The following is a 25,190-nucleotide window of genomic DNA, read 5'->3' on the forward strand; positions in this document are numbered from 1 at the left end:
TGATGGGCGACAGGGTGGATGACGAGGCGTTGCTCCTGACCCAGGATTGTCTGCCACCCCATGGCCAGACCGGGCCGCCTAGACCGAGAGCCATGACGCGGAGCCGGGCTTTGAATGGTTCGCAGGAGCGAAACGGGCATAGCAATGCAGCGAGGCTCATCTATCGCGCGCAGAGAAACGCCATGTTTGCCTGCTAAATTCGCCGAGCACGGATGGGGCTGATGTGGAGGTTTCAGCACCTGTTTCGGCGGGAGGGGCCCGCCCGAGGGTCCAGTTCTCGGCGCGAACGCCAGCCCGTAGTTGCACCTTGTTTCGCGCCCACGCGGCTCGCCCGCCTCTGCCCATGTCTGCGCGTGAGAAACGGCCGGCATTGCGTCGTTGATCGGCGCCATGCCGTGCTCACGGACCTGCGTTGTTGGCGACTTTGTGACTTTTTTCGCCTACCGAACTCGGCTGAAACACGCAATTGTTGCAGAGCAAGACATTCTGCTGCAGCCACGCAAAATTCCAACAACAATTCTTGCGCGAAAGTGCCCTCTGACTAGAAGCATTAAACTGTGTGATAATGGCTTCTCTTGCTGAAATTGTTGTTCCTGTTTTGGACCCCGGTGCAGATTCCTTGCCAATCACAATGTAGCCGACGACGTGGACAACTCCTATCGCCCTCTTTGTCCCCACCGTCTAGATCTTGCTTTCCAGATAGCTGCGCGTCTAGATGCAATTATCGGTGAGGAATACATTGATCCGTCTAACCACGTTCACGGTTCTGCGGTCCGTTGGATGGGCCAATGCTGTGCAGGAGTTGCCTCCGATTATCGGCAATCGGCAAAGGATCGTGCTAGACACGCGTCCATTGCCGTTCGGGGCCAACGTGCCGATGCGTGCTATAGTAGACGTTTTAATCCCAGAGTTAAAAGGAACCTTTTCCGTAGTGACGCATGCGGATCGCATGTGCTTGGCCATAACCTCAGAACCAGGAACGCATGTGCCTGGTCACAGCCTCAGGAATCATGAGCGCATTGCGCAAGTAAGACATGAATGACGGCATTTGCCGGGGTGGATATGAGCAATATGGATGTTGGGCGGATGAGTATGAATAGGGGCCGGATACCTTGTTCGTTGTTTTTGTGGCGACGTTCAATAACATACAAAACTTGCGACATCCAATGATGCGGCGGGATTGTTGGTTCAATAGTGCGGTGAGGCTGCTGTAAACACTCAATGCGGCATGGCTGAATATTCAACATTGCGGCGGGGCTGTTGCAATAACGCGGTGAGGCTGAACGTCCAACACCGTGGAGAGACTGTTGCAAAGCCCATAACGCATTGAGGCTGCTTTAAACGCTCAATAAGGCGCGTGGCTGCCAACGCCCAACACGGCATGGCTGTCAATTTCCAATATTGCGGCGAGGCTGCTGTAAACGCTCAATAACGCGGCACGGCTGCCAGCATCCGATATCGCGGCATGGATGTTTACGTCCAACGCAGCATGGTTGTCAATGTCCAATACCGCGGTGAGGCTGCTGCAAACGCTCCAATTACACGGCAGGACACCTACCAAATGCCGGACGTAGGGGCCATGGCATTCAGGCTGATCGTGCTCATCATCTGGCGTGTGGATGATCAGTTTCTTGGAAGCTGGCCCCTCGGCTTTTGAATCGATCGGCGTGTGATGAGCTTTCTTGCTGGCATCACTGAGGTCGATATAGATGGCTGGGGACGCCACGCAGGGCCAGCTGCATGTGCAACCGCATCCAGCTGCAGCTTCACCAAAGAAACTTTGATTGGAACTCGTCCGACAGATCAATCCGGCTAGTGTGCGTAGAGCTGGATCGAGATAAAGACGTGGGCGTGTTTGGCGGCATACCGTTGGCCTGGTCGGCTGGCTGAACGGTGCCAGCGCTGGGTACGTCTGAACTTCCCGGCCGCGTACGCGGTTCTGACATGCCAAAAGGTATCTGCTGAGCCTGCCAGTTGCTGACCATGCCTCCGTTCGGGTCCTGCTCGGGCTGGGCAGCATCCGTCGCCGTGGCCTCGACGCTTGCCAAGGGAACAGTCGAGCTGGAGATGCCTGGGCTATTGGCGCCAGACGACGCAAGCCCTGCCGAGACGTGTCCGCCGACTTGGCCTTTGCCGGTCGAACCGGATCGTCGTTGACGGTCGCGAGCCCAAACCAAGACTGCCTGAGGCGAGTTGAGAGGAAACGAAGACCAGTACTCGAGCGCCGCTCGCTTCTCCTGTGTCGTGCGTTTCTGGCTATTTTCAGCCTGCGAAGGACTCGCGGCGCTGTGGCACACAATCGCGCTGGGCAGCTGTTCGGAGGGAAGCAACGGCAAGACCTGGAGAAGAATGCTCTCGACCTCGTCCAGACGGGACTCAATGGCCTCAAGGTAGCCTTTTGCCGGGCCCCTCTGCAGCTGCTGAGGCCAGACGCACGGGTTGCCCGTTTCCCTGCATCGCGCGCACACCGGCCTGGTCGAGGTCAGACGGGTGTGAACGGGAAGGCAGAGGGTCGGCACTCACCATTCGCCGCCACATTTCTGTTTCTTGGAGCGACAGCTGTCACAAGCGGCGGACGAACGGGTTTGACGGGGCTGGCGTGCAGTGTTGGTGGACATGATGGCCGAGTGGCCGGGACACGAAAGGCAACGCACGAGATCCATGGACGCGCGACTTAGTCATGGCCAGTTGCGGTTAAGCGTAGCCGAGGTGGGACGCGTCGTGCACTTCCCCACGCGGCGACGAGACTGTCGCTCAGAGGCTTTGACCGGGCCTCAGGCACAGCTGCGACTTGGTTTGAGTTGCTGCGACTTGCTGCGACTCGGGATGCTAAGATCGTCGGGTCTTGCCGGGCTGCGATCTGCGTCGATCCCAACTCCGTTTCCTCATCAAGCACTGGGGGGAAGTTCGGCTGCGGGCCGCTGTGTCCCAGATGCAGCCCGGCGCTCACAACCGCACGCGAGATCTGCTGGCTATGCCACCTTGATGGCCATGTCTCTCGTTCCAAGCCCGTTGCAGCCTCGAATCCCGAGGCCATTATTCACGCCAAGCCCGGCCGGTGCTCCGGACGACCACACCCTAATCGTGAGAAACCGGGACGCTCGTCGTCACCTTTGCCTACACCAGTCACACCCGCACCCGTCCTGGGCTCCTACTCCTCGCGACCCCGCATAAAGCTTTCGCACTGGCTCTCCGCACTTGAGGCAACGCTTGTCACGCCTCGCAACCGCCTGCACGGCCCCTCTACGACCTTTCACGTCTCACGAGCTTGCCACGACCTGGCGAAAGACCTGTATAAACGATGAATTGCCCGTCCAGAGTTGAGCCCGACATCCCTCTCGACTGGAATCAAAACCCAGATCATCTCAACGCCGATTCCACCACTCGCAACGACCTCAATCACATTGCCAACGAGCGTAGGCAGCGCAAGAACAAAGCCCGAGTCAACGACGACCAATCCAACGACCTTGCGCAGCGCGCCCCAGCCAACGAAGACGAAATCATGTCTATCCCTCAGCGCCGGAGTGGTGATAGCGGCGATGCCAACAGTCACGAGACCGAGAGCAAGAAGGGCATGACTGTGGGCATTGACGAGTCACCCAATGGCAGCAAGCAGAACCTCTCCTTGATGCAGCGGGCACGGGGGTACAGTGTCAACTCCATTGATTGGTCTGTGAAGAAAGGAGACATTGCAGCTGGCTGCAAGAGCTCTATCCTCAAGACCAAGGAGGTCATCTACAAGTATGCTAAATTCGTCGGCCCTGGTTTCATGGTTGCTGTGGCATACGTCGATCCTGGTAAGTGTTTTGCGAATTTTGGTAGGATGTGCGCTGATCATCGCAGGCAATTACTCGACGGATGTAGCCGCAGGAGCCAGTTATCGTTTCAAGCTTCTTTTTATTATCCTAATGTCGAACATTTTCGCCATTTTCTTGCAGTCTCTCTGCGTCAAGCTGGGTTCCGTCACGGGCATGAACCTTGCCGAGTCGTGCAGGGAGTTTTTGCCGAAGTGGTTGAACATAATTCTCTACGTGTTTGCCGAGGCCGCCATTATAGCCACGGACATTGCAGAGGTGGGTACTCCAGAGAATTATTCCTTTGGATCAGTATTAACAATCGCAGGTCATCGGATTCGCAATTGCCCTTAATGTGCTTGGTAATGTGCCTCTCGTCGCGGGCTGTGCCATCAGTATCGTCGATGTCATGATCATTCTCTTCTTCTACCGTCCAAACGGCTCGATGCGCGTTTACCGTTACTTTGAGTACTTTGTAATGCTGCTGGTCGTTGGCGTCGTCGTCTGTTTCTGTTACCAGCTCAGTCTGCTCGAGAACACTTCTGTTGGCGACGTCTTCAGGGGCTACCTCCCGAGCGGCGCCGTTGTCGAATCGGATGGTCTCTACCAGTCCTGCGGCATCCTGGGCGCCACTGTCATGCCTCACTCGCTCTATCTGGGTTCTGGAATCATTCAGCCGCGCCTGCGCGAGTATGATGAAAATGCCGCCGCCGAAAACGCCGCCAACAACGCAACTGCGCCGGAGCCCCAGTCTGATGCCGACTCGGACACGGAATCGGTCAATTCGCTTTCCAAGTACCGTCCCTCGGTCCAGGCTATCCGCTCCTGCATGGGCTACTCGATCGCCGAAACCGCCATCTCCCTCTTCACGTTTGCCCTCTTCGTCAACTCTGCCATTCTCATCGTCGCAGGTGCGGCGCTCTACGGCACCCCGGGCGCAGACGAGGCTGACCTGTTTGGAATCCACGACCTTCTCTCCAAGCAGATCGCCCCCGCCGCAGGCACCATCTTCGCGCTCGCCCTCCTGCTTTCTGGTATTTCTGCCGGTATTGTCTGTACCATTGCCGGCCAGATGGTTTCTGAAGGCCAGCTGAACTGGACTGTCAAGCCATGGGTGCGTCGCACGGTCACGCGCAGCATTAGCATCACGCCGTCGATCATCATTGCGGGCGCAGTGGGGCGACAAGGCTTGACTGCCGCACTCGAGGGCTCGCAGGTCGCATTGTCGGTCATTCTCCCGTTTGTCAGCGCGCCGCTCATCTACTTCACCTGCCGCTCCAAGTACATGACCATCTCGGCGGTGAACACGCGCGTTGGCCGCGCCGCCGATCCCGTTGCGAATGATGTCGTCACGGGCGCCGAGGCGGGTGTTCCGGGTGGAGAGACGGTCAACATGAAGAACAACTGGATTACGGCTGCGGTTGCCGTCGTGATCTGGTTGATCATTGTCGTTATGAACGTGGCACTGTTGGTGTTGGTGGGTATGGGCAAGACGACGGCGTAGAGCTGCCGAGGGTTTTTGAGTGTTGCATTGCATGTATCACTGGCGTATCGGTTGGGATGGTCTGGGTTCGATTCGGTTCTCGGTTTGGGAACTGTGGGTGCGCTGGACTGCACTTCCACAAAGAAAAAAAGTTGCTGCTTCTGGGTTATATTTTCTGAACATATTGGGCCAGCAGTTGATCTGCTTTGCCCCTTGCTTACGACCGAACAAAATAGATACGAAAGAGGAGGGGAGGGATGAGACAAGCTGTGCTTGCGCCCTAGGGGTATACAGCCTGTGGCTACGATGGTTACGTTGATTAAATATATTTTTAAGTATTTGCATATGCTTTTATCACTGTATTTTGAACCTGGAGAAATGTGAAGCTGAAAATATTGAGTTGGGAAATAAAATTAATCTGAAAACGACTCACTGACATAAAGTAGAACACTGACAGCATCTCCTCTCATCTTTCCATTCCGCTGCCTTGTCTTCTCGATCTATCCATATTCTCGACAAACCCAAACCGAGACGCCAGAGGGAAGAACAAGCTCGTTCTGCAGACATTGCATAGCAAAGACGTCGCACGCAAGCAAGTGATCGTCATGATCGCCCTGCTTGATAAAGCTTGGATGACGCCTGAGGGCGGCTGTGTTTGAGACGTGCAGGGGAGGCGGGGCGATCTTATGGGGGACGGGAGGGAGCTTTTTTCTATTTATGTATTTTCACGTATGTGAGAGAAGCAGGCGAAGCGAGGCAAAGCGGACATTGCGAGCGGCGAGCAGCATTCATTCGCGAGCTTTTGTACGACGATCCGTCTACAATACTAAGACACCCCCACGGGCTATTTCCCTAATTATATCTATACTTACGTATGCCTACAACCTCGCACGCAAGCACGTCAGCCTCAGTTTCGCCTCTTCAGCCGCACCGCAGGGTTTGTACCGCGCTCCCTGCCCGTTCCCTGGCGCGCCGAGACACAGGACAGGCGCACCGCGCGTACCTTGCAGCTGTGTCGGAGCCGCGTCGCACCGCGCCGCGCCGCGGCGCCAGGGCCGGGGCGAGCATCCCTGCACTTGTATGCACGCCTGCGCGCATCCCATGCAGGGCTTACAGGGCGGCGAGAAAAAAAATCTCGTTTGTTGGGGTGACGGGGTCGGCCTGGCGTTGGGGTTTGAGGCGTGTTTGGTCGAGCGGATAAGATGGAAAGGATAGGGCGATGGTGTTTGTGAGCTCTGAAAGCTGTGCGCGAAGCATGGCTTCGGGCTCCTCCATAGCATCTGCGCATGAGCTCTTGGAGCTCTGATGCCTTATCGCCTTCCTTCTAATGCGCGCATGCGATTTGTCCAATATACGGCTGGCGATTCGAAAGGCGGCGATTTACGCGCGGATGATGTCGCAGAGGTGTGACGAGTCGGGGGATGTCGGGCTTGCGGTGAATGGAGGGCCTGTTGCTTATGGTGACCTCAATCTATCAGCTCGTCCAGGCGTGGTGATGTCCGATGCTCCTGCCAACGTCAGCGCTCCAAATAGCAAATGTGCGATTGTGTTGTCTCTGAAATGGCTGGTCCTAATCAGTGTTTGTTAGTTCATGGTTTGGAGACGTCAATGGACGCCAACCCCAGATATTCAGATTTTGGGGGCCAAGCGGAGCGCGTCGGATATCCACTATCCAAGCTTCGCGAGTCCAAGGTTAGCTGAGTGAAAGACCCGATTGATCGCCTAATGTTCTACGTTCAACAGCTTATCACAACGCTGAATCTTTTCTGGAGGCGTTTGCGTTGCTCAGTCGGGAATGACGTCGAACGGCTGCAGATTGCAAACGATCATCCTAGAGATAAAACTGCCAGGCCGCTGAGGTAAATGCTTCGTTGCATTACTGCCTGCGAGCGTGGCAGAGCAGTCTTCTACGCGTTTTGCAAACAAATTCGACGGAGAAATTCCTCCATCAAAATTTGCCCTGCCCACGTGGGGGCTGACGAGGAATGTTGCTGAGTGATATGGCGTAAGCGCGGTGATCCTAGACAACCTCAGACCCCGGTTGCGATATTTGATAGTGGCGTGGTACAGAAGAAATGAGATGTATCGCGTTGAGCTCTTGGCCGCGTGACGATACGAATAGTCGAGAGGAGCAGGGCGAGACGGGAGCGAGATGCAGGTGCTATGGGCCATGGGGAACGTGGGCTCGCAAATCGCCACGAGGAATTCTGGAAGATCTGGGGAGATGTAGTCTGTCTCCGCAAAGGAATTGGAACGGACGGAGTTATGCAGCAGGTTATCCCAAGTTGTGAAGAATGCTTGTGCAGCAGGGATAGTGCGCGGCTGAACCGCTTACGGCATGGCGGCTGTCGCTTGCATGCAGCGGACTTGGGACGGTCCGATTCAGCCCACAGATGGACGTCGTCTCAACACACGGCAGCTCCCTGAGCCACGACTTGGCGTCCCGCGACAAGAGCGAGGAGAGGAAGAGGAGCAAGGGCAAAGCCGCGATGCTGCGAGTGATGCAGTTGTCGTGGTTGGCCCTCGGGTAGTCGGTGAACGAGAAGCCGTCTCTCATCAGCCTCAAGCCCGATGCAGCGCCGGCTCGGATTACGCAAAGACTCCAGCAAGTTTATCGCGTTTGATTCGTCGGCGAGGACCCGCACTGACAGCTTTCAGCTCGGTGGCTTTTCACACGGACGCTGGAACGACCATGCGCTCGGCGAAAATCGGAGTGTGCAGGCGTCCTGTTCCAGCTTACCAAGGCAATTGTACCTAGGCATCTCAACGAAGATGCAAAGGTCAAGAGCTGCGAGATGGCGGACGGCGCGGTGCACCAGCGTCATGAAAAGACTGGCTCGTAGGCTGGAAACCGATGCTGGCATAGGGCTGCCGCGGCCAGCCGGACGGTGGACGCTAGATCGGTTGCGGCAAGGCGCGGATGGAGCTCGCACACAGGAACCGACGCAGCGATGACGGCCCCCACCGGCAGCAGGACGGGCAGAGGGAGACAGAGGCCCGCGGGAAAAGAGGGTGAGGCAGAGAGCAAGATATATGATAGCTGGCAGAGGGTGGAATGGACGGGCACAAAATTCCATGGCTATGCCGGATCGGGGCGGTGAGATAATTTGGCCGCGCTGTTTGCAGATCGCCCTTCGTGCTGCTGCCCGGCCGGCGCACACGGACCACTCTGCACCGGCCGCCTTTTTTCTCAATTCCTGCTGAGCTTTCCACTCCTCTCCTTCTACCCAGACCCTACGTCCATTTCGTCCAACACCAGGCTTCTTTCATCCCCCCAAGCCTCAATTCCATCAACTTCCATCACAATGGCTGCTGCTCGCATCACCCCCAAGATGGCCAACCTCACCAAGGCCGCCCGCCCCGTCTTCGGCCGCAACCTGGTCCAGCAGCGCGCCTTCACCGGTAAACATCAAAGCTCCGCCCATTGAAAACTTTGTTGTCTGACTTTCATCAACAGTTGCCAGCCCCGCTGTCAAGCGTGCCACTCCCTTCCAGGCCGTCAAGCGCCAGCAGCCTTCCCAGATCCTCAAGGCCGCTCAGTTCAACCGCCAGTCTGCCCGTCCCTACAGCTCCGAGATGGCCAACGCCCTCGTCCAGGTCTCCCAGAACCTCGGCATGGGTAACGCCGCCATCGGTCTCGGTGGTGCCGGTATCGGTATCGGTATGGTCTTCGGTGCTCTCATCCTTGCCGTCGGCCGCAACCCCAGCATGCGTGGCCAGCTCTTCTCCTACGCCATTCTGGGTTTCGCCTTCGTCGAGGCCATTGGTCTTTTCGACCTGATGGTTGCCATGATGGCCAAGTTCGTCTAAACAATGGGATTCTCGCTAGGTGCTGGCTAGTGTTGGTCGCTGGCCTTCCTGCCGTCGCCCGATGTTGGAACAGGGGATGGGTCGATTCGTGGAGGTCTCCATACAGTGGTTCGAGGGCAGGAGGTGTATTCTGTACCAAAAAAATACCGCATAGAGCCAGCGAAATCTTCGTGGTATTATAGAAGGAAGCTCTTTTCTCCTTTGTAACCGCACTGTATTTTCATAGCCTGTATATCAATGCGTCGATGCACTGCCGACCTCTACGACAATGCATCCGATTGACGACTGCATCCAACGACTGACGGCAATCTCTTCTCAATACCTCTACCGATGACCCTTTTGCCCGGTTCAGAATCGCCATAGCTCCTAAGCTTTCCCCGTTCCCCGCACAAGCTTCTCCGCAATGCCCGAGTCTTCTTATTCGGTAACTGGCGTGACATGACATGATTGAATCAATGGCCGAGGTGATTGCTGAGTAGGCATTGAGTCTTGATGGTATTGCCGGGGATAACCGATCAATTGGATTGGCATCGAAGCTTCAGGAGCGGATGAAGGATGACGATGACGGTTGACGGGTAACGGATTCGTCGATACGTTGCCATTGACCTCCCATACATGCGAGTTTTGGTTTGGATTATCTGCTGGAGTTCGTGGTGCGGAGCTGGCATGGCTGGCCATGGAGCTGGTCATGGAGTTGGCACGCTGGCCATGGTGTCGCTCGTCGCGGTCGGCGTCCCCCACCATCACCACCATTATCAACATCATCGACAACAATGCTAATACTCAGCAGCTTCAGCGCGTCTGTCAAACTTATCCAACTCTTCCTCCATTGACGGTGTCTACACCCTCCAACGTCTCGCTGTCTCACGACTTCCGGCCTATGCCACACATCACGGCAACCCCTCCGCTCGCCCGTCCACGACGCACATAATGTCGCCCGCTCCACTCCACTTGCGCCAAGGCAATGTTGATTGCTAGATTCGAGACATCCGGGCTTTCCGGTTATCAAGGACTGGGGCCGCGGAGCTGTCTTTAGGTCGAAGCAGACGTGGGCCGGGGCATGGACAGACAATGTTACAACGGCTGCTATGGGAGGTATGTGGTGAGTGCTTGCAGCTGGAGAAACTGAGGTAGGTCGTATATATTCTTTTGGCAGGACTGGTCTGTCGAGCTGTGAAGTTACTTGGACAAAAACGCAAGAGCTGGGATTAGGCGGGGAATGGGGGCATACTAGGGAAATGGAGGAGTGGCTGGCGGCAGGTAAGGCGGCGAGAAGCTGCCGGATTGCCTGCTATGGAGTCTTGGTTGAACGACCTGACGACCTGGCTTCCGGACTGGCGGAGCAACATTCAATTCCGTCACTCACGTCAGCGAGTAGGACTAGTGCCGTGGGATCGGTTCCATGGGAGCAGGAAGTGTCCCTACGGCCTTGAGCACACAGGCCTCGACACAAATGCAGGAGGAAGACGCCGTCATCCGGTTAAGAGTAGACGAATCCCCGCAGTTGTGGGCGTGCAAGTCAGAACACCGAGGCCGCAGCCCGAGTTCCCTATCTTCTTTCGTTCCGTACAGTCATCTGTCGTTGGTGTTCCTCGCCATATCACGGTCAGGCGCACCACGCGGCTGTCTTACCAGTGTGGCCTGGCTGTCTCCCGCATGTTTGGGGCCTGGAACCCCTTGGACACAAACACCGCTGGCGTGTCGCACGCTACTCAACGACGATGGACCATGGAGAAGAGCAGCTGCTGGCGTGCACAGTGTTGAGACGGACAAAAGGGACAGCTGGTCTGGACGGCTATGGCTATGGTGCGGAGATGACGTTGACTGAAGGCAGAGCGATGCTTGCATCGAATGTATACTGTCGACTGGCGTACGCGTTCACAATGCCGTGTTGCGCTCTTCGACTCGCTGACAACTGAGAAGATGGGAAGTGTGTGTGAGTTGAGATGGACAGTCGACTGGCATAGGATACACTCCCTCGGCCTTCTATCTGAGGGGAAAGAGGGGGTGCTGGGATATCGCAGGGACAAGACGCTGCTTTTGGATTCCCTGTGAGATCGACACTGGGAGCATCGTTGAGACGGATGCTTGGATGGTGTGGTAAAGAGCGAATTGCTCATCTATCAGATGGAAATCTGAGACTTTACTCGCACACACGCATATGCAACCCGACGTGCGGAGATGTATTGTGTCACGACCACGAAAGCCTGATTGTCGGAGAAACATAGACAGACACAAGTCTCCCAGCCACAGCAAATGTCACGAACTGCAGTCATCATGAACGGCATGCTTGATATGGCAGGAGTTTAGCAGAAACGTGGCGTGGTTGTCGTCGACGAATACGGCAAAAGTCGCGCAGGATGCGTCTATCTCATCAAGTCACGAGGAACGGATATAGATTAGGCAAGCTTACCGCCGAGCGAACCAGGTGGCTGGATGGACTGGAAACCCGGTCGCTCAACGAAGACGACACGCTGTGGTTAAATCCACGGATTCCGTTCATACAGTTGGAGTCTGGCAGGGCACACGGTCAAATCGTGACAATTTCCCGTCACAGGATTTGTCAGGCGGATGAACCCTGATATAACGCGTAAGTGTGCAAACGTCAGCCCTGCCGTCTTTTTCTCGACGTGGAGACGCGGGGTTGGGATCGGCAAGAGCCAGTGTCGTGATCGGGTCGACGCGAGTACGAAAAAAACGGGCGGAAGCGGGATTGCGGGCAATTTGCAGCTAGCTGTTTATTTGCGTCAAGGCAGAATTGGATGGTCCCGACGAATGGAAGCAGAGATGGTGATGCTTGGCGTGGTGTTGAGGCGCAGATTGCGATCCGCCCAGTCGCCCCCGAGGCCCCTTTCGCCGACGCCCAAAAAGAAAAACCGGCGGCGGGCCGAGCAGGGCTGTCAACAACGACGCGGCCCAGCCGTGGCAGCGGCCTTGGACGATGAGCTTGGGTAAGACAAGACGCAGCAGCGCAAGAAATGGGAGCGCGCCGTTGGCAATCCTGCAGGGCGTCGCAGCGGCCGTGTCAAGAGCCGTTGTCGATCATGCTGGGCCCTCCATCTCCTGAGCGCCTTGACCCACAATTCGCCCGCGCGCCCAAGCGGTCTGTTACGCGTCAATTTCGGAGCGATACCTTACGTATCGGCAGGCCTCCCTGACGAGGCTGTGCCCGCCCGTGAGGGCCCTTCATGATGTCCGCTCCCCGTCCCCAGTTCACTGCTCCATGTCACTCTTTCAATCATGAACTTCTCCCTCCGGCCCATCGGTATCCTGGGGATACTGTCGTCGCTCGTTTTGACCCTTTTCCAGCATGCCTACGTCGCCGATGCCGTCGAGATTGACATCCAGGACGCCCAGTCCGTCAGGGACGCCGCCGCCTCGGTTGCCTTTGACATGATGAAGTACTACACCGGAAACAACACGGGCGACGTGCCCGGCAACTTGCCCGATCCTTACTACTGGTGGGAGGCCGGCGCCATGTTCATGTCCATGGTCGATTACTGGTACTACACAAAGGACGAGACGTACGTCGCCGTCACCAAGCAGGCCCTCCTGCACCAGGTCGGCGAGGAAAACGACTACATGCCCGCCAACCAGACCAAATCCGAAGGAAACGACGATCAGCTCTTCTGGGGCCTTGCTGCCATGACCGCCGCCGAGCTCAAGTTCTCCGATCCCGACAACTCTCATGCGTCCTGGGTCGCGCAAGCCCAGGCCGTCTTCAACGAGATGGCCGGCCGTTGGGACACTGCCTCTTGTCAAGGAGGTGTCCGCTGGCAGTATGTGTGTTGTAACATCTCGTAAGACGAATGCTAACGCGCGCAGGATTTACTCCTTTAACGGTGGATGGAACTACAAGAACATCATTTCCAACGGCGGTCTCTTCCAACTCTCGGCCCGTCTCGCGCGCTACACGGGCAACGAAACCTACCAGACGTGGGCCAACAAGATCTGGGACTGGGCCGAGGGAACGGTTTTGCTGGACGTCGACAAGTGGATCGTCAACGACGGTACGTCGACGCTGAGCAACTGCAGTCAGGCCGATCAAACCCAGTGGACCTACAACTACGGCACCCTCCTCGTCGGGTCGGCCTTTATGTACAACGTGACGGAGAGCGACAAGTGGAAGAAGCGTACCGAGGGCTTGCTGGAGTCGGTTTGGTCCAGGTTCTTCCCCGACCAGATGGGTCCCAACATTATGGTCGAGACGACGTGCGAACCTTCTTCGCTGTGCGATCTTGATCAGTCGTCTTTCAAGGCCTACCTATCGCGCTGGCTAGCATTGACCGCCCAGGTTGTGCCTAGCTCCTACGAAGATATTATGAAGCGCCTCCGCGCGTCGGCCAAGGGGGCCGCAGGCCAGTGCTCCGGCAGTGGCCATATCGCGGACAAGACGTGCGGTCGGCAGTGGAACAGCACCACCTGGGACGGCACCATGGGTATCGGCGAACAAATGTCCGCACTTCAAGTCATTGGTTCGGTCATGTTGGATTTGGGGAACCTTGATCCTCCCGTCACCTTTGCGACGGGTGGTACCTCCAAGGCCGATCCGAATGCTGGTACTGGCAGTTCTTCCAGTAACTCGGACGGAACGTACGATATCAGCACGCCCATTACGGGTGGCGACAAGGCGGGGGCATCCATCTTGACCATTTTTCTGATTCTCAGCACGATAGGTGGTGCGTACTGGATGATGATGGGAGATTTTTAGTCCATTCGCGCTCATCCACTTGTCCACATTTTCGCATTTTATCACATTTCAACCACATTTCACACGTTATATTTCCTTTCCTTTTCTTTGCGTTTACGTTTATGTCCGTTGTTACATTGTCTGGATACCAGGACTATATCTTTTTTGCTGCGTTAGGCATCTACCGCGGTGGTTTGTGGAGTTGTGGGAATCTAGAGTCTTGTTCACCCTAATCGAGCGTCGGCGATCAACCTGGCCCCTTTGCGTGGATCAATTCAGGGGCGGCAGGGGAGCTGCGAATCACCACTGTATCATTTGCCAGTTACGACATTGCGTCGTATCCATACAGAGGTATAATTGCGATGCTAAGCCGGGGAGGGTCGGGGTCGGGGTCGGGGTCGGGGTCCTCGGGGTCCACTCCAGCCCCGCCCATTGTCAATCCATTGTTAATCTGTCTCATCGTCGCCGTCTGTGTCGATCCAGTCAACTTGTCCAGCCTGACACGCGTACACGGGACTCAGTACAGTCAGCCTTAGCCCCGGGGGCCGTCCGCCTCCGCTCCCTCCAATAGCCCTGGCAAATGCTCCTTGATGAAGTCGACTACGGCGTCGGGGCCCCGCTCGACTTGCAGACCTTGCGGCAGCGCAAAGGTGCGGATCCCTGGGGCGGCAGAGCGGGCGGCCGCATGAGCGGCATCGCTTTGCTCGGGCGTCCACATTGAGGCAGTGAACTGGGAGGGGGAGGTTAGATTGTTTTGTTAGAGTTTCATGCTGGGGAAAAGGTAAAATTTGGCTTACGAGAAGATCAGGCTGGACATCCTTCACGATGGCGCTGACGGCTTCGGGGGAGATGTCTAGGGAGTGGTTAGTAAGTGTGGTGCGGCGGGGCGGAGCGGGGTGGAGCGGGGGAGAGCGAACCCTCGCAGTTGGCGGCGTGGATGATGGTGTATTTGTCCTTGACGTCGGCGACGACGCGGCCGATGAGGCGCTGGGCGCGCTCGGGGGCGTTGTTGACGGTGACGAGCTTGTAGGGGCCTTGGGGTGCCATGGCTGGACGATCACACTTACAACAATGTACAACTGGGATTGTCTTTATGTATGACTGCCGGCTCGCGCGCCGATGGCTTCGTTGCCCCGCCTCGGCTGCCCCGCATCGTCACCTCCGTGGAGTGGCATCGCTTCCGTGGCAGCCATCACAATGCCCACTGCGTGTCCCGCGCTCGGATGCCGAGATGCTGGCGGCTAACTCCGAGAGCGTGTACAAATACGGCCATGGGTTGAGTACAAACTGACCATAAACACCATGGCAAACATCCCCACAACCTCCGGCTACGTCCAAACCACCGATCCCACAAAACCGCGCACCGACGCCGCCGTCCCCTTTCGAGAGCTCATCCCTCCACCCGGCCACCCCCGCATCGCAGGCATAGAATCCAGCACCGCGTGCAGCTGGTGCGACTCCCGCCGGCGCATCGAAGCCCCCGCCTGGCTGATTGACCGCCTCGACGCAAAGAACCTTGAGCGCCCATTCCGCGGCTTTACGGCCGACGGCCGCGTCCAAGACGGCCTGTACCAGTACGAGGAGGACGAGGGTGCGCCCGTCGAAGCGGCTGCGGCGGCGGCCGATGCCCTGCTGGGCTTGTTGTCGGACCAGCAGCGCAAGGAGACGCTTTTCCCGGACGTCGAGCAAGACGAGATTCGCCTGTGGTCGAACCCCGAGCTTTATGTCAACCCGGGCGGCCTGCGTCTAGACGAGTGCAGTGAGGATGTCCGAGACGCGGCGCTCGGCTTGCTGAAGGCCTCGCTTTCGCCGGAGGGCTACGCCAAAGCCCGCGGCTGCTGCTTGACCAATGGGTTCCTGGGCGAGCTGGTCAACGGGCCCCGTGTCCTGAACGAGCACTCGTACAACCTGCGACTATTTGGGACGCCAAATACAGCGCCCAATGCGCCTTGGGGCTTCTCCTTCTTCGGGCACCATCTATGCCTCGTCGTCGTCTTTGCCGGGCGCCGCATGGTTATCGGGCCCTCGTTTATGGGCGCGGAGCCTGACCGCATTGACGAGGGGCCACATGCGGGCTTGCGTCTGTTTAGGGAAGAGGAGCTGGACAGTCTCAAGCTTATGCAGAGTCTGAGTCCGGAGCTACAGCAGCGCGCCACTCTGGCCACGGGCATGGCGCCCCCAGATCTACCCCCAGATCGGTGGAACCCGTTTGACGAGCGGCACCTGGGCGGCGCGCGCCAGGACAACCGCGTCGTGCCGTACGGTAAGCATTGATCACAAATGGTATCGTATAAGCGAAGGAACACTGACCTCAGCAGAGGGCTGCCCCGTAACGGCTTTTCCACCAGAGCAACAGGACCGCCTCGTCGCCCTCTACCGCGCCTTCAACGCCTACTACCCGGCCCCCGTGCTCGAGCGCGTCCTCGCCCGCTTCCGCGCCCATCTGCCCGAGACGTATTTTGCGTGGATTGGGCCGCACGGCGACGACGATGCGTTTTATGTGCGCATTCACTCGCCCGTGGCGTTTTGCGAGCTGGACTTTCATTGCGGGAGTAAGTTTGTTGTCTGATGGTTTTTGGGAGTTGTTGCTGATGTTTTTTAGTCTTTCTCACGAATACGACGCCGGCAAGGTGCCATATCCATACGACGAATAGGTTCCCGAATAGGGGGGATTATGGGAGCGCGCTGGTTGCGGGTTTGAGGGGGAGGGGTGCGTGAGATGATAGATTTATGATTTTATGAGTTGGAATGAATTGATTTTGTTTACTTTTTTTATGTTTCTGAAATTGAGAGACTGATTTTGTGATTTGAAGTGTAAATATCTAGGGAGACAGTGAAGGGGAAGACAAACTTTAAAAAGGAGTAATGCTTGGGTGATGAATATAAATACCCCCCAAACGGAGTCCACCCGTGATGTCGGCACCGCCGTCCCCGACCCCCGACCCCGACCTCCGCCCGGGCCGTCCATCACGCAAACGCCGCCCGACCGGGGCAGACACCTTTACCTCACCACGACGCTCCGCACCCTCCCACCCCAGCATCTCCCCAACACAGCTCCCCAAAATGGTCAGTCCCCCCCCCCCCCCCCCCCCCCCCCCCCCCCCCCCCCCCCCCCCTTCCTCTCCCATCCTCCAGCGACGGGCATAAAGCTAACACTCCCCACAGACCGCCCTCTTCAACTTCCAGTCCCTCCTCCTCGTCATCCTGCTCCTCATCTGCACCAGCACGTACATACACTCCGTGTGGCCGAGCATCCTGGACCGGAACAAGGACAGGTGAGGCGCTTGCCTTCCTCCCCCTCCCCCCAATCCACGTCCCTGCGTCGGGCGCAGCCTACGCCGGGGGCGCACACCGCACACGGCAAGAGAGCAGCACTAACACCGTCGCCGCATACAGCGTCCTGGGCATATTCTGGAAGTTTGCGCGCGTAGGCGAGAGGCTGAGCCCGTACGTGAGCTTGTGCTGCGTCCTGATGGCGGTGAGTTTTGCTCCCTTCCTTCCTACCTCGCAGACGGACGGCGTGGCTGACGTATTCGTGTGTGTGTCTGTGTGCAGGGCTCGCTTTTCCTGGGCCAATAGACGCGGAGCTTGCTATGGCGTTCCCTGGCGAGCAGCGGCCACGGGCGGGTTCGATAATGCATGCATGCTTTTTCACAGCGGAGGCGTTGGGCGGGGGGTCTGCTTTCTACACTACATACGATCGGAGGCGAGCAAGCAAGCCTGCGCGCCGGCGAGGTGAGGCTCTGTAAGGCATACGTCCTGAAAAGAGCACGGGGTTTCGTATGAGTGCAAGTCTATTTTGGTCTCTAAAATGCAAGTCTCTATTTTGATTTCTGTCTGTGCGGTTATGGTATAATCTTCTATCTATCCGCTTGCTCTACGCCCTCATCTGGCCGTTGCCCTCGAGCGCCGCCTTGGCATCCGCCGCCTGCGGCACGACCCGTTGGCCCTTGTACCTGTGCGAGTCAGTCAGCAAATGCACGATTTTGGATGGAAAGACAAACTCACTTCTTGACGATGCGCTCGATCGAGTCCATGCCGACCTTGAGCGTCTCCATGCGCGGGCCGTACGACAGACGCACAAAGTGGTGGCACGGCGAGTCGAAGAGGTCACGACGCTTGCTGGGGTTCAGATCGAAGAAGATGCCCGGCACGACAATGACCTTCTCCTGCAGGCAGGCGTGGAAGAAGTTCAGCCCGTCGTTGATGCCGTCGGGCAGCATGCTGAGGTCGAGCCAGAGGTAAAAGGTCGAGTTGGGCACGCTCTCGTTAGTGATGCCGAAGCCCATGTCGCGCAGGCGCCCGATGACGTAGTCGCGCTTCATCTGGAAGTGCGTCTGCAGCGCCTGCATCTCGTAGCGCACCTTGCCCGGGTCGAGCATGTGCACGGCGGCCTCCTGGAAGGGCACGTTGGTGCCGCCGTCGAGGTACGAGCCGCAGGAGCCAATGGCCTTGATGAACTCCTTGGGGCCGACGATCCACGCCACGCGCCAGCCGGGAAGGCGGAAGCGCTTGGTCAGCCCGTCGATAATGAGCACGTCGTCCTCGTCGACGTCCTTGACGTTCTCGGCCGACGACACCACCGTCCCGTCGCAGTTGGACGTGTAGTTGTACCCGCAGTAGAACTCGTCCATGATCAGCGTGCACCGGTCGCGGCAGATGTCCTGGATCTGCGCCAGCTCCGGGTTCGTGATGACCTGGCCCGTGGGGTTGCGCGGGTTCGACGTCAGGATGACCGACGTACCACGCGCAATTTCCTCGGCGATCTTGTCGGGATGGATGTGGTAGTTGTCGTCCTGGCTGAGCGGGATGGGAATCGACGCAAAGTTCTTGAACAGCGACAGCATTTCGTTGTACGCCGTGTAGTCGGGAATGAAGAAGGAGAGGTAGCTGTTGCCCAGCACGGCGGCGATACGGATCAGACCCGCGCGACCACCGGGGACGATACACACGTTCTCCCACGTGTACTTGCTAGGCTTGCCCTGCCGGTGGTGCTCGTTGTAAAGGTTGGCGACAGCCTCGCGCAGCGGCCGGATGCCCGCCGTGGGGCCGTACTCGCGCCCGCTCATCGAGATGTCGATCTTGTGCGGCCGCACAAACGAGCCCTCGATTTCGTCGTCGACCTCGGGCGCGCCCTGGCCCAGGTTGGCCCATGACGCGGGGTCCTCAAGGTAGCCATGCTCGTACGCGCGCTCAGACGTCCAGACGACGCCGGTGGATGCGCGCGTGGCGTCGAGGCCGGAGTGGACCTTGTGGCCTTCGTGCGCCTTGCGGAATTGGCGATGGACCTGGGAGGTGGATTCTTTGGTATGGTCAGACATGATGAGGGGAGTGACGAGAGGAATGACAGAAGTCTTGAGAAGACATGGAACAGACTATGACGGGAATTGACGAATTGCCAGGATTCGTTACGTACCGCTTTGCTCCTTGGCCATGGAGAACTTGCGCGAGTGGCCGAAGCCGGTGGGGGCGCGCGGTCTGGTAGGCGTAAAGGAAGACATGACGGCAATTGGTTCGGCGATTTAGAGAGAGAAAAAGACTACAGCGTCACGGTTGCGGGAGGGCTGGGCGGTTATATGGGCTGGACGGGAAGCACACGCCAGACACGGCTCGGATCGGGGGTAGGCAAAGCTTGACGATGCTTGGCCGTCAGGAGGCGGCATTTCGTGCCTTTCATGACGGAGGGGTGCAGGACAAGGCATGGAGCTCGAGGATGATTCGTGTTCCCCGGCGCGGTCCCAGCGCCCGACTCAGGAGGTGTTTCATCTCGCTGCGACTCGGTGTGTGTCAGTGGAGGGCATCATTGGTGATGGCGATGGGCAAATGGGTTGCCCTGGCCGTCTTGATGCTGACGTCTTTGGTCTCCTCGGGCGAAACTCGTGAGGGTGAGGGTGTAAGGTTATTTCGTTGTTCTATTTTGGTGAGTGGACGTGCGATTATTGCCCTTCTGTCTTTGTCAGCCGAGTTCATCGCGTGTGCGCACACACTTTCTCTCTGACTCTCTCCAAAGCTGACGCGGGGAAGCTTGCGGGGTCTACCGCTTCTCACACCACTTTTGCGAAAATCCTAGCCCGTCTGGACAACTCACATGCTTCCGCCACGCCCGCGGGAGATCACCCTCTCCACAGTCGTCTATCTCAGATCTACCTTATAACGACGACAGGCCTTGACATGAAGGCGTCATTGACTCGACTCGGGCCGGTTGACGACTAGATACAAGTATCGCACTGGCGGCATCCTGAGACCGCGACAATGCTCCAATCTATCCGTCGCCCGGTCATGGCACAAACGTATGCGCATGTCCTCTCGGGGAAACAAGCGAGATCAATCGTCCAGGATAGCCAGGATAAAAGCCAAGACAAAAGCCAAGATAAAGACCAGGATAGACGAGTGGATAAACGAGTCCAGGATAAACAAGCCCACCAGGATAAGCACGAGCCCCGGCCAGCACCCCCTCCGAATGCAGCACACCTGCGAAGTGCACACCCGGCACGCTCGCGAAAAGCAGCACACATTCCACGGACAGCCGACACCCAAGTCTACGTCTTAACCCTGAGCACGAGCCCCTCCCTCAGCGAGCCCCTCGACGCCCTCCGCAAGAAATACTTTCCCGCTCGTCTCAACTTCACCCCCGCCCACCTAACCATGTTTCACGCGCTGCCGGCGAGCGAGCTGCCTAGCATCACTGCCAAGATCGAGGAACTCTGTGCGGCGACGCAGCCGTTTACGATGCGGACGGGGGCGCCGTTCCGGCTACGGAGGGGCGTGGGCATCGGGGTTGCCGAGGGGGCGGCGGAGGCCAAGAAGGTCCATTACGAGTTGCAGAGCGCGTGGAAGGGGTTTTTGAGCGAACAGGACCGGCAGAAGTGGCATCTGCACTGGACGGTGCAGAACAAGGTCACGGAAGAGCGGAAAGTGTGGGAGACGTTTGAGGAGGTGGAGGGCTTTGAGGGGGCCGAGGGGGAGGCGAGGGGGTGTACGTTGTGGAGGTATGAGGGGGGGAATTGGGGGTTTGAGAGGGATTTTGAGTTTGGTGTGAAGACCGGGGTGAGATGAAGGTTGACTGGAAGAATGGAGGCATGGCAAAAGATTGATTGAGTATGGACGAGTTGGAAGAACTAAGCGCCAGAGCACGTAGCCTAGGGAGCATGGACAAAGGTCATGGACGTAAAGAGTTTAGAGCATGGACACAGTTGGAGCATGGACGTGAAGAATTTGGGGAAGGACGCCGCAAAGGGTCCGGAGGCATCGACGAAGGATCCGACCCCAGGTCTCTGTCCACCGGGCGACTCGTGCTTGAGCATGCTTTGCACTACCTTGCAAGGATATCATGAACAACGTCGATTCAGCTGGGCAGGTGAATGTCTTTACAGAAACCCATATACGAAATCACGAGTACTTTTACGGAATCCATTCGACTCTACGCAGGGATTCATTTTAATTCTGACCGCCAACACGAGATCTCAGAACCACGCCTCGTATTAAAGCTACTCAACACCGTCCGCACATGTCATCCCCCGCCACTTGCGCTGATTCGTCGTACGTAGCTCGTGGTGGCGCAAACCTGTCGCCGCCCGTTTCTTCACGCTGACTGCATGCATGACCTGCAAGCCTCACGCCAGTAATCCCTGCAGGTACGCCATGGCTGGAGGCGTTGTAGGACATGCTGCTTGCGTGTCCGTATGATGCGGGGTTGTTGAGTGAGTACGACATTGCATAGACATTTTCTTTGTATTTTTGTGATTTGGAGTTTAAGATGAGGACTTGTCTTCAAAGGTTTGTATTTCTTGTATCGTTTTTCGTGTGTATAAAGCGTTCGACGTCGTCCTGATCTCAGTCTCTGCTGGACAATGGTTAATGTTTAAATTGAATCGTCCTTTCTCGAGCACATAGTACGCCCTCAGCCTTATGGCGCAAAGACCACCCAGTCATGTCCTCTCGTCGTTTACGAATCTGTGAAGAGAACCCCAGGATTTCTGTAGACGCATCATCATGCTGCCTGCGACATTATCTCTTATCTCAGATATTGCTCTCCCTAGACACTTGCCAAAGGACAGGAGTTTTGAATTGAGCATGAATTCCTGGACACGACATCCTCCCATGCACAGTATGATCTTTGACCCCGGTCCATGTCTTCCCTTCCTAGCTATCTATTTTGCAGACTGCCACGACGAGCAAGTCGCCCTTGCCTCTGCCCTACGGTGATGATGATGTTGTTTTCCCCGCGATGATGATGATCATCACCGGGTCACGCGTTTAGGTAGAGGGATGAAGCTTCGCGTCACGATCGGGTTCGGGTGTGCGGGGGAGGGGTAGATCAGGACATGGAGAGAGAGAATTTACTGTAAATAAACACGGATGAATAACGGAGAGAGAGAGATGACGGGTAGGGTGTGAGACGGCATTTTTTCGTGGATCAGACAGAGTAGAGGGGTATAAGACAGCGTCGTCTCGTAGATCAGACTGGAACTCGGCCGTGGATGGAGATTTGCGTTCAGAGCAAGTTTCGCGATAGTATCCCTAGTGGCGTCGCATTGCGTTTTACAAGACGTCGAATCTTTTAGATTTTGTACCGTGTTTCCGACATGGCGAACCACGGGATTGCCGTTTCAGCATTGCGCAGACGGGCGTCACGAGACGAGCGTGCCACGGGTGGTAACGGGCTCACCCCATACGAGGTCAGATGGGCAGACGCGAGGGAGCGGGCAATGGCGCGCGAGGCTTGACTCGTCCGGGCCTGGGCTGGGCTGAAATTAGGACACTCGGCCGTGGCTTGCCCCTTGGAGCTCAGGGCCAGGTGGAATGCGTGGTCCGACCGGGCCTCATGAACTCCACGCTGGCCTTTCTAGCTGACATCAACTCCTTGCGCACGAGTACAAAGACAGCCTCTCTCCACCTTTTCAATTGCTGCTGCCAACGTGCACCTATTCCTCGCCCGTCCCCCAGTCAAACATGAAGGGTGCGTCGCTCCGCTGTCCGCGTCCCTTCCCCGCTCTCGCTGACCATGTCCAGCCCTCATTCTCGTCGGAGGCTTTGGCACCCGCCTGCGCCCTCTGGTGCGCTCCCCCGCTCGCCCCCTGCTCAGACGCAGCATTGACAGTCGCGCAGACCCTCACCTTGCCCAAGCCGCTGGTCGAGTTTGCCAACAAGCCCATGATCCTGCATCAGGTTGAGAGCTTGGCCGCCGCCGGCGTCACGGACATTGTGCTCGCCGTCAATTACCGCCCTGAGATAATGACGGCCGCGCTGAAGGAGGTACGGCGACTTCGTCTCCGTTTCCAAGATGTTCCCCGCTGACCCCGCCAGTATGAAGCAAAGTACAACGTGCGGATAGAGTTCTCGGTCGAAAACGAGCCCCTGGGCACCGCCGGTCCGCTCAAGCTGGCCGAGAAGATCCTCGGCAAGGACGATTCGCCATTCTTCGTCCTGAACTCGGATGTCATTTGCGAATACCCCTTCAAGCAGCTCGCCGACTTCCACAAAGCTCACGGCGACGAGGGAACCATTGTCGTCACAAAGGTCGAGGAGCCGTCCAAGTACGGTGTCGTCGTACACAAGCCGGGCCAGGCCTCGCGCATCGACCGCTTCGTCGAGAAGCCGGTGGAGTTTGTGGGCAATCGGATCAACGCGGGTATCTATATTCTGAATCCCTCGGTGTTGAACCGCATCGAGCTGCGTCCTACGTCCATTGAGCAAGAGACGTTCCCCGCCATTTGCAAGGATGGTCTGCTGCACAGTTTCGATCTCGAGGGTTTCTGGATGGATGTTGGACAGCCCAAGGATTTCCTTGCTGGAACTTGTCTCTACCTGTCCTCGCTGGCCAAGCGCAACTCGAGCGAGCTTACGCCCACCACGGAGCCGTTTGTTCACGGCGGCAACGTTCTCATCGACCCTACGGCCAAGATTGGCAAAAACTGTCGCATAGGACCAAACGTGACGATTGGGCCGAATGTCGTCATTGGCGATGGTGTGCGTCTGCAGCGTTGCGTCGTGTTGTCTGGTAGCAAGGTCAAGGATCACGCCTGGGTCAAGTCGACCATTGTCGGCTGGAACAGTTCGGTTGGTCGCTGGGCGCGTCTGGAGAATGTCACGGTTTTGGGTGATGATGTTGCCATTGGCGATGAGGTCTATGTCAATGGAGGCTCTATTCTGCCGCACAAGAGCATCAAGCAGAATGTGGATGGTACGTATGATGTTTTGACCTTACGAACGAAGCTAACTTGACCAGTGCCGGCCATTATCATGTAACGGCTTAATTCCGCCTATTCGATCGCCTCGACTTTCTCTGGCTGCTGTGTCTATGCAGCTCACCTTTGGCCATCTGTTTACCCTCCGAGTCCCGGATTTCGTCCCAAGTACCCCTCGCCGCGGTTTATCTTGTTCCCCCCGTGGTATCTGCAGTTTTAATCGGTTCGAGGCCGCGAATTTTCGATTCGACGACAGAATACAAAAGCGACTCTGTTCAGCGGACGCCCGGTCTTATTTCGTCTCTCCGCATGTGGACTTTTTTGTTCGTTTTTTCGTCCACCGGTTTTTTGTATGTTTGATGAGTCTGATTCTTCTGATTCTTTTTTCTTTTTCCTGATGGCTATGGTTTTGCTATGATGGAGGTGTTTTGCGCGCGGAAGATGGTTATCTAATGCTTGTGCGCGGGCTGAGACGTTTGATGCATACCCAACTGAATCGATATGTTGTGTGGATTGGATTGACGTGATGGTGTATCAAGATTGTGTTCTTTTTGGCATAAGCCAACGCGCGTCTGTCTCAGATATACGTGGAGTATTTCTGACGCTACGCGTCAAATCCGGGTATACCTGCTCAATCTTGAGTGTCTTCCACGTCTCCCTTCCGATGATGACACGGGGAATGACACGAAACTTCCATGACAAATGACATGTTAGGGTCTATCTCTCATCTTCCGTCTTGTCTAGAATTTGAATACTGCAAATGCTTTACGGAGTTCCTATAAATGAAGGCCTCCGAGGGGAAACTGGATACTCTGACTTTTAAAACGGATAGTGAGAAAACATTGAGCCTTTTCAAAACACAAAGAAAAAGACTTAGAAAAGACATCCCGCGTCTAACATTCCTATTTTTGAGATCCCTAGCGTTACAAGAAACGAAAATCCCAGCATTCCCAACATTCCAACATCGAAACCGACGAAAAATGCATTATAGACGGGAAATAGACGATAAGCAAATAATAAATGCCCATCAAACTAGAAGACAATGAGGGAAAGAAACAGAGAAAACAGATCTATTAAGTCTCACTTTTCTTCGAAAGCCTATGGCAAAAGAAAGCACCGCCTTTTCAATTCTTCATTTCTCTAGAATCATGAAGGTCAAATTTGAAGATGTATTTTTCCTAGACGATGGTCGCGCTGCTTCACTTGATTCTATCTGTATTTCAAGG

The 25,190-nt window shown here is 56.6% G+C and overlaps 12 protein-coding genes across 12 annotated transcripts; 8 read left to right on the top strand and 4 right to left on the bottom strand.

Annotated features, from left to right (window-relative positions):
- Positions 1-1,154: 1,154 nt before the first annotated feature.
- Positions 1,155-2,347, bottom strand: K452DRAFT_99282 (uncharacterized protein). The gene has a single exon (XM_033547406.1). The coding sequence runs from the start codon at positions 2,018-2,020 to the stop codon at positions 1,346-1,348; it is 675 nt and encodes a 224-aa protein (XP_033393296.1). The 5' UTR covers positions 2,021-2,347; the 3' UTR covers positions 1,155-1,345.
- Positions 2,348-3,301: 954 nt separating this feature from the next.
- On the top strand, positions 3,302-5,298 carry K452DRAFT_301779 (uncharacterized protein; the record flags this gene model as incomplete). Its single annotated transcript, XM_033542499.1, has 3 exons — positions 3,302-3,797; positions 3,844-4,073; positions 4,123-5,298. The coding sequence occupies 3 exons, from the start codon at positions 3,302-3,304 to the stop codon at positions 5,296-5,298; spliced, it is 1,902 nt and encodes a 633-aa protein (XP_033393297.1).
- Positions 5,299-7,565: 2,267 nt separating this feature from the next.
- On the bottom strand, positions 7,566-8,682 carry K452DRAFT_99317 (uncharacterized protein). The gene is made up of 2 exons (XM_033547407.1): positions 8,018-8,682; positions 7,566-7,921 (listed from the first exon to the last, which is right to left on the bottom strand). The coding sequence occupies exons 1-2, from the start codon at positions 8,352-8,354 to the stop codon at positions 7,683-7,685; spliced, it is 576 nt and encodes a 191-aa protein (XP_033393298.1). The 5' UTR covers positions 8,355-8,682; the 3' UTR covers positions 7,566-7,682.
- Positions 8,408-9,311, top strand: K452DRAFT_99332 (uncharacterized protein). Its single transcript, XM_033547408.1, has 3 exons — positions 8,408-8,679; positions 8,735-9,210; positions 9,242-9,311. The coding sequence occupies exons 1-2, from the start codon at positions 8,583-8,585 to the stop codon at positions 9,085-9,087; spliced, it is 450 nt and encodes a 149-aa protein (XP_033393299.1). The 5' UTR covers positions 8,408-8,582; the 3' UTR covers positions 9,088-9,210; positions 9,242-9,311.
- Positions 9,312-12,327: 3,016 nt separating this feature from the next.
- K452DRAFT_235501 (glycoside hydrolase family 76 protein) lies at positions 12,328-13,798 on the top strand (the record flags this gene model as incomplete). The annotated part of the gene is made up of 2 exons (XM_033537441.1): positions 12,328-12,866; positions 12,913-13,798. The coding sequence occupies 2 exons, from the start codon at positions 12,328-12,330 to the stop codon at positions 13,796-13,798; spliced, it is 1,425 nt and encodes a 474-aa protein (XP_033393300.1).
- Positions 13,799-13,976: 178 nt separating this feature from the next.
- K452DRAFT_321641 (uncharacterized protein) lies at positions 13,977-14,824 on the bottom strand (the record flags this gene model as incomplete). Its single annotated transcript, XM_033544416.1, has 3 exons — positions 13,977-14,507; positions 14,575-14,630; positions 14,695-14,824. The coding sequence occupies 3 exons, from the start codon at positions 14,822-14,824 to the stop codon at positions 14,310-14,312; spliced, it is 384 nt and encodes a 127-aa protein (XP_033393301.1). The 3' UTR covers positions 13,977-14,309.
- A 139-nt stretch (positions 14,825-14,963) lies between these two features.
- K452DRAFT_291405 (uncharacterized protein) lies at positions 14,964-16,628 on the top strand. The gene is made up of 3 exons (XM_033541171.1): positions 14,964-16,040; positions 16,096-16,329; positions 16,380-16,628. Exons 1-3 carry the CDS (start codon positions 15,080-15,082, stop codon positions 16,493-16,495), a joined length of 1,311 nt encoding a protein of 436 aa, XP_033393302.1. The 5' UTR covers positions 14,964-15,079; the 3' UTR covers positions 16,496-16,628.
- A 311-nt stretch (positions 16,629-16,939) lies between these two features.
- Positions 16,940-17,255, top strand: K452DRAFT_196737 (uncharacterized protein; the record flags this gene model as incomplete). Its single annotated transcript, XM_033535966.1, has 2 exons — positions 16,940-17,052; positions 17,174-17,255. Coding segments are annotated over 2 exons (195 nt in total), but the record flags the coding sequence as incomplete, so codon positions are not given.
- A 399-nt stretch (positions 17,256-17,654) lies between these two features.
- On the bottom strand, positions 17,655-19,278 carry K452DRAFT_312202 (uncharacterized protein; the record flags this gene model as incomplete). Its single annotated transcript, XM_033543534.1, has 3 exons — positions 17,655-17,733; positions 17,786-19,079; positions 19,194-19,278. The coding sequence occupies 3 exons, from the start codon at positions 19,276-19,278 to the stop codon at positions 17,655-17,657; spliced, it is 1,458 nt and encodes a 485-aa protein (XP_033393304.1).
- K452DRAFT_99495 (uncharacterized protein) lies at positions 19,194-19,938 on the top strand. The gene is made up of 2 exons (XM_033547410.1): positions 19,194-19,697; positions 19,788-19,938. The coding sequence occupies exons 1-2, from the start codon at positions 19,416-19,418 to the stop codon at positions 19,845-19,847; spliced, it is 342 nt and encodes a 113-aa protein (XP_033393305.1). The 5' UTR covers positions 19,194-19,415; the 3' UTR covers positions 19,848-19,938.
- A 331-nt stretch (positions 19,939-20,269) lies between these two features.
- Positions 20,270-20,809, top strand: K452DRAFT_198146 (uncharacterized protein; the record flags this gene model as incomplete). Its single annotated transcript, XM_033535986.1, has 1 exon — positions 20,270-20,809. A coding segment is annotated over one exon (540 nt), but the record flags the coding sequence as incomplete, so codon positions are not given.
- Positions 20,810-22,498: 1,689 nt separating this feature from the next.
- K452DRAFT_99517 (uncharacterized protein) lies at positions 22,499-24,386 on the top strand. Its single transcript, XM_033547411.1, has 4 exons — positions 22,499-22,736; positions 22,790-23,032; positions 23,084-23,960; positions 24,006-24,386. Exons 2-4 carry the CDS (start codon positions 22,931-22,933, stop codon positions 24,023-24,025), a joined length of 999 nt encoding a protein of 332 aa, XP_033393307.1. The 5' UTR covers positions 22,499-22,736; positions 22,790-22,930; the 3' UTR covers positions 24,026-24,386.
- The last annotated feature ends 804 nt before the right edge of the window (positions 24,387-25,190 follow it).

The sequence above is a fragment of the Aplosporella prunicola genome (genome assembly GCF_010093885.1).
Source record: "Aplosporella prunicola CBS 121167 unplaced genomic scaffold K452scaffold_28, whole genome shotgun sequence".
NCBI classification, from domain to species: Eukaryota; Fungi; Ascomycota; class Dothideomycetes; order Botryosphaeriales; family Aplosporellaceae; genus Aplosporella; species Aplosporella prunicola.

What these genes read in the sequence shown, in the direction of transcription:
- K452DRAFT_99495 (XM_033547410.1), top strand. Translation starts at nt 19,416, where the DNA reads ATGCTTGGCCGTCAGGAGGCGGCATTTCGTGCCTTTCATGACGGAGGG. An exon ending in TATTTCGTTGTTCTATTTTG is followed by an intron (nt 19,698 to 19,787) that starts GTGAGTGGACGT and finishes CTCTCTCCAAAG; the next exon opens with CTGACGCGGGGAAGCTTGCG.
- K452DRAFT_99332 (XM_033547408.1), top strand. Translation starts at nt 8,583, where the DNA reads ATGGCTGCTGCTCGCATCACCCCCAAGATGGCCAACCTCACCAAGGCC. An exon ending in CCAGCAGCGCGCCTTCACCG is followed by an intron (nt 8,680 to 8,734) that starts GTAAACATCAAA and finishes TTTCATCAACAG; the next exon opens with TTGCCAGCCCCGCTGTCAAG.
- K452DRAFT_99517 (XM_033547411.1), top strand. Translation starts at nt 22,931, where the DNA reads ATGATCCTGCATCAGGTTGAGAGCTTGGCCGCCGCCGGCGTCACGGAC. An exon ending in TGACGGCCGCGCTGAAGGAG is followed by an intron (nt 23,033 to 23,083) that starts GTACGGCGACTT and finishes TGACCCCGCCAG; the next exon opens with TATGAAGCAAAGTACAACGT. An exon ending in CATCAAGCAGAATGTGGATG is followed by an intron (nt 23,961 to 24,005) that starts GTACGTATGATG and finishes TAACTTGACCAG; the next exon opens with TGCCGGCCATTATCATGTAA.
- K452DRAFT_99282 (XM_033547406.1), bottom strand. Translation starts at nt 2,020, where the DNA reads ATGCTGCCCAGCCCGAGCAGGACCCGAACGGAGGCATGGTCAGCAACT.
- K452DRAFT_291405 (XM_033541171.1), top strand. Translation starts at nt 15,080, where the DNA reads ATGGCAAACATCCCCACAACCTCCGGCTACGTCCAAACCACCGATCCC. An exon ending in CAACCGCGTCGTGCCGTACG is followed by an intron (nt 16,041 to 16,095) that starts GTAAGCATTGAT and finishes TGACCTCAGCAG; the next exon opens with AGGGCTGCCCCGTAACGGCT. An exon ending in GCTGGACTTTCATTGCGGGA is followed by an intron (nt 16,330 to 16,379) that starts GTAAGTTTGTTG and finishes GATGTTTTTTAG; the next exon opens with TCTTTCTCACGAATACGACG.
- K452DRAFT_99317 (XM_033547407.1), bottom strand. Translation starts at nt 8,354, where the DNA reads ATGGAATTTTGTGCCCGTCCATTCCACCCTCTGCCAGCTATCATATAT. An exon ending in GCCTAGGTACAATTGCCTTG is followed by an intron (nt 7,922 to 8,017) that starts GTAAGCTGGAAC and finishes GAAAGCTGTCAG; the next exon opens with TGCGGGTCCTCGCCGACGAA.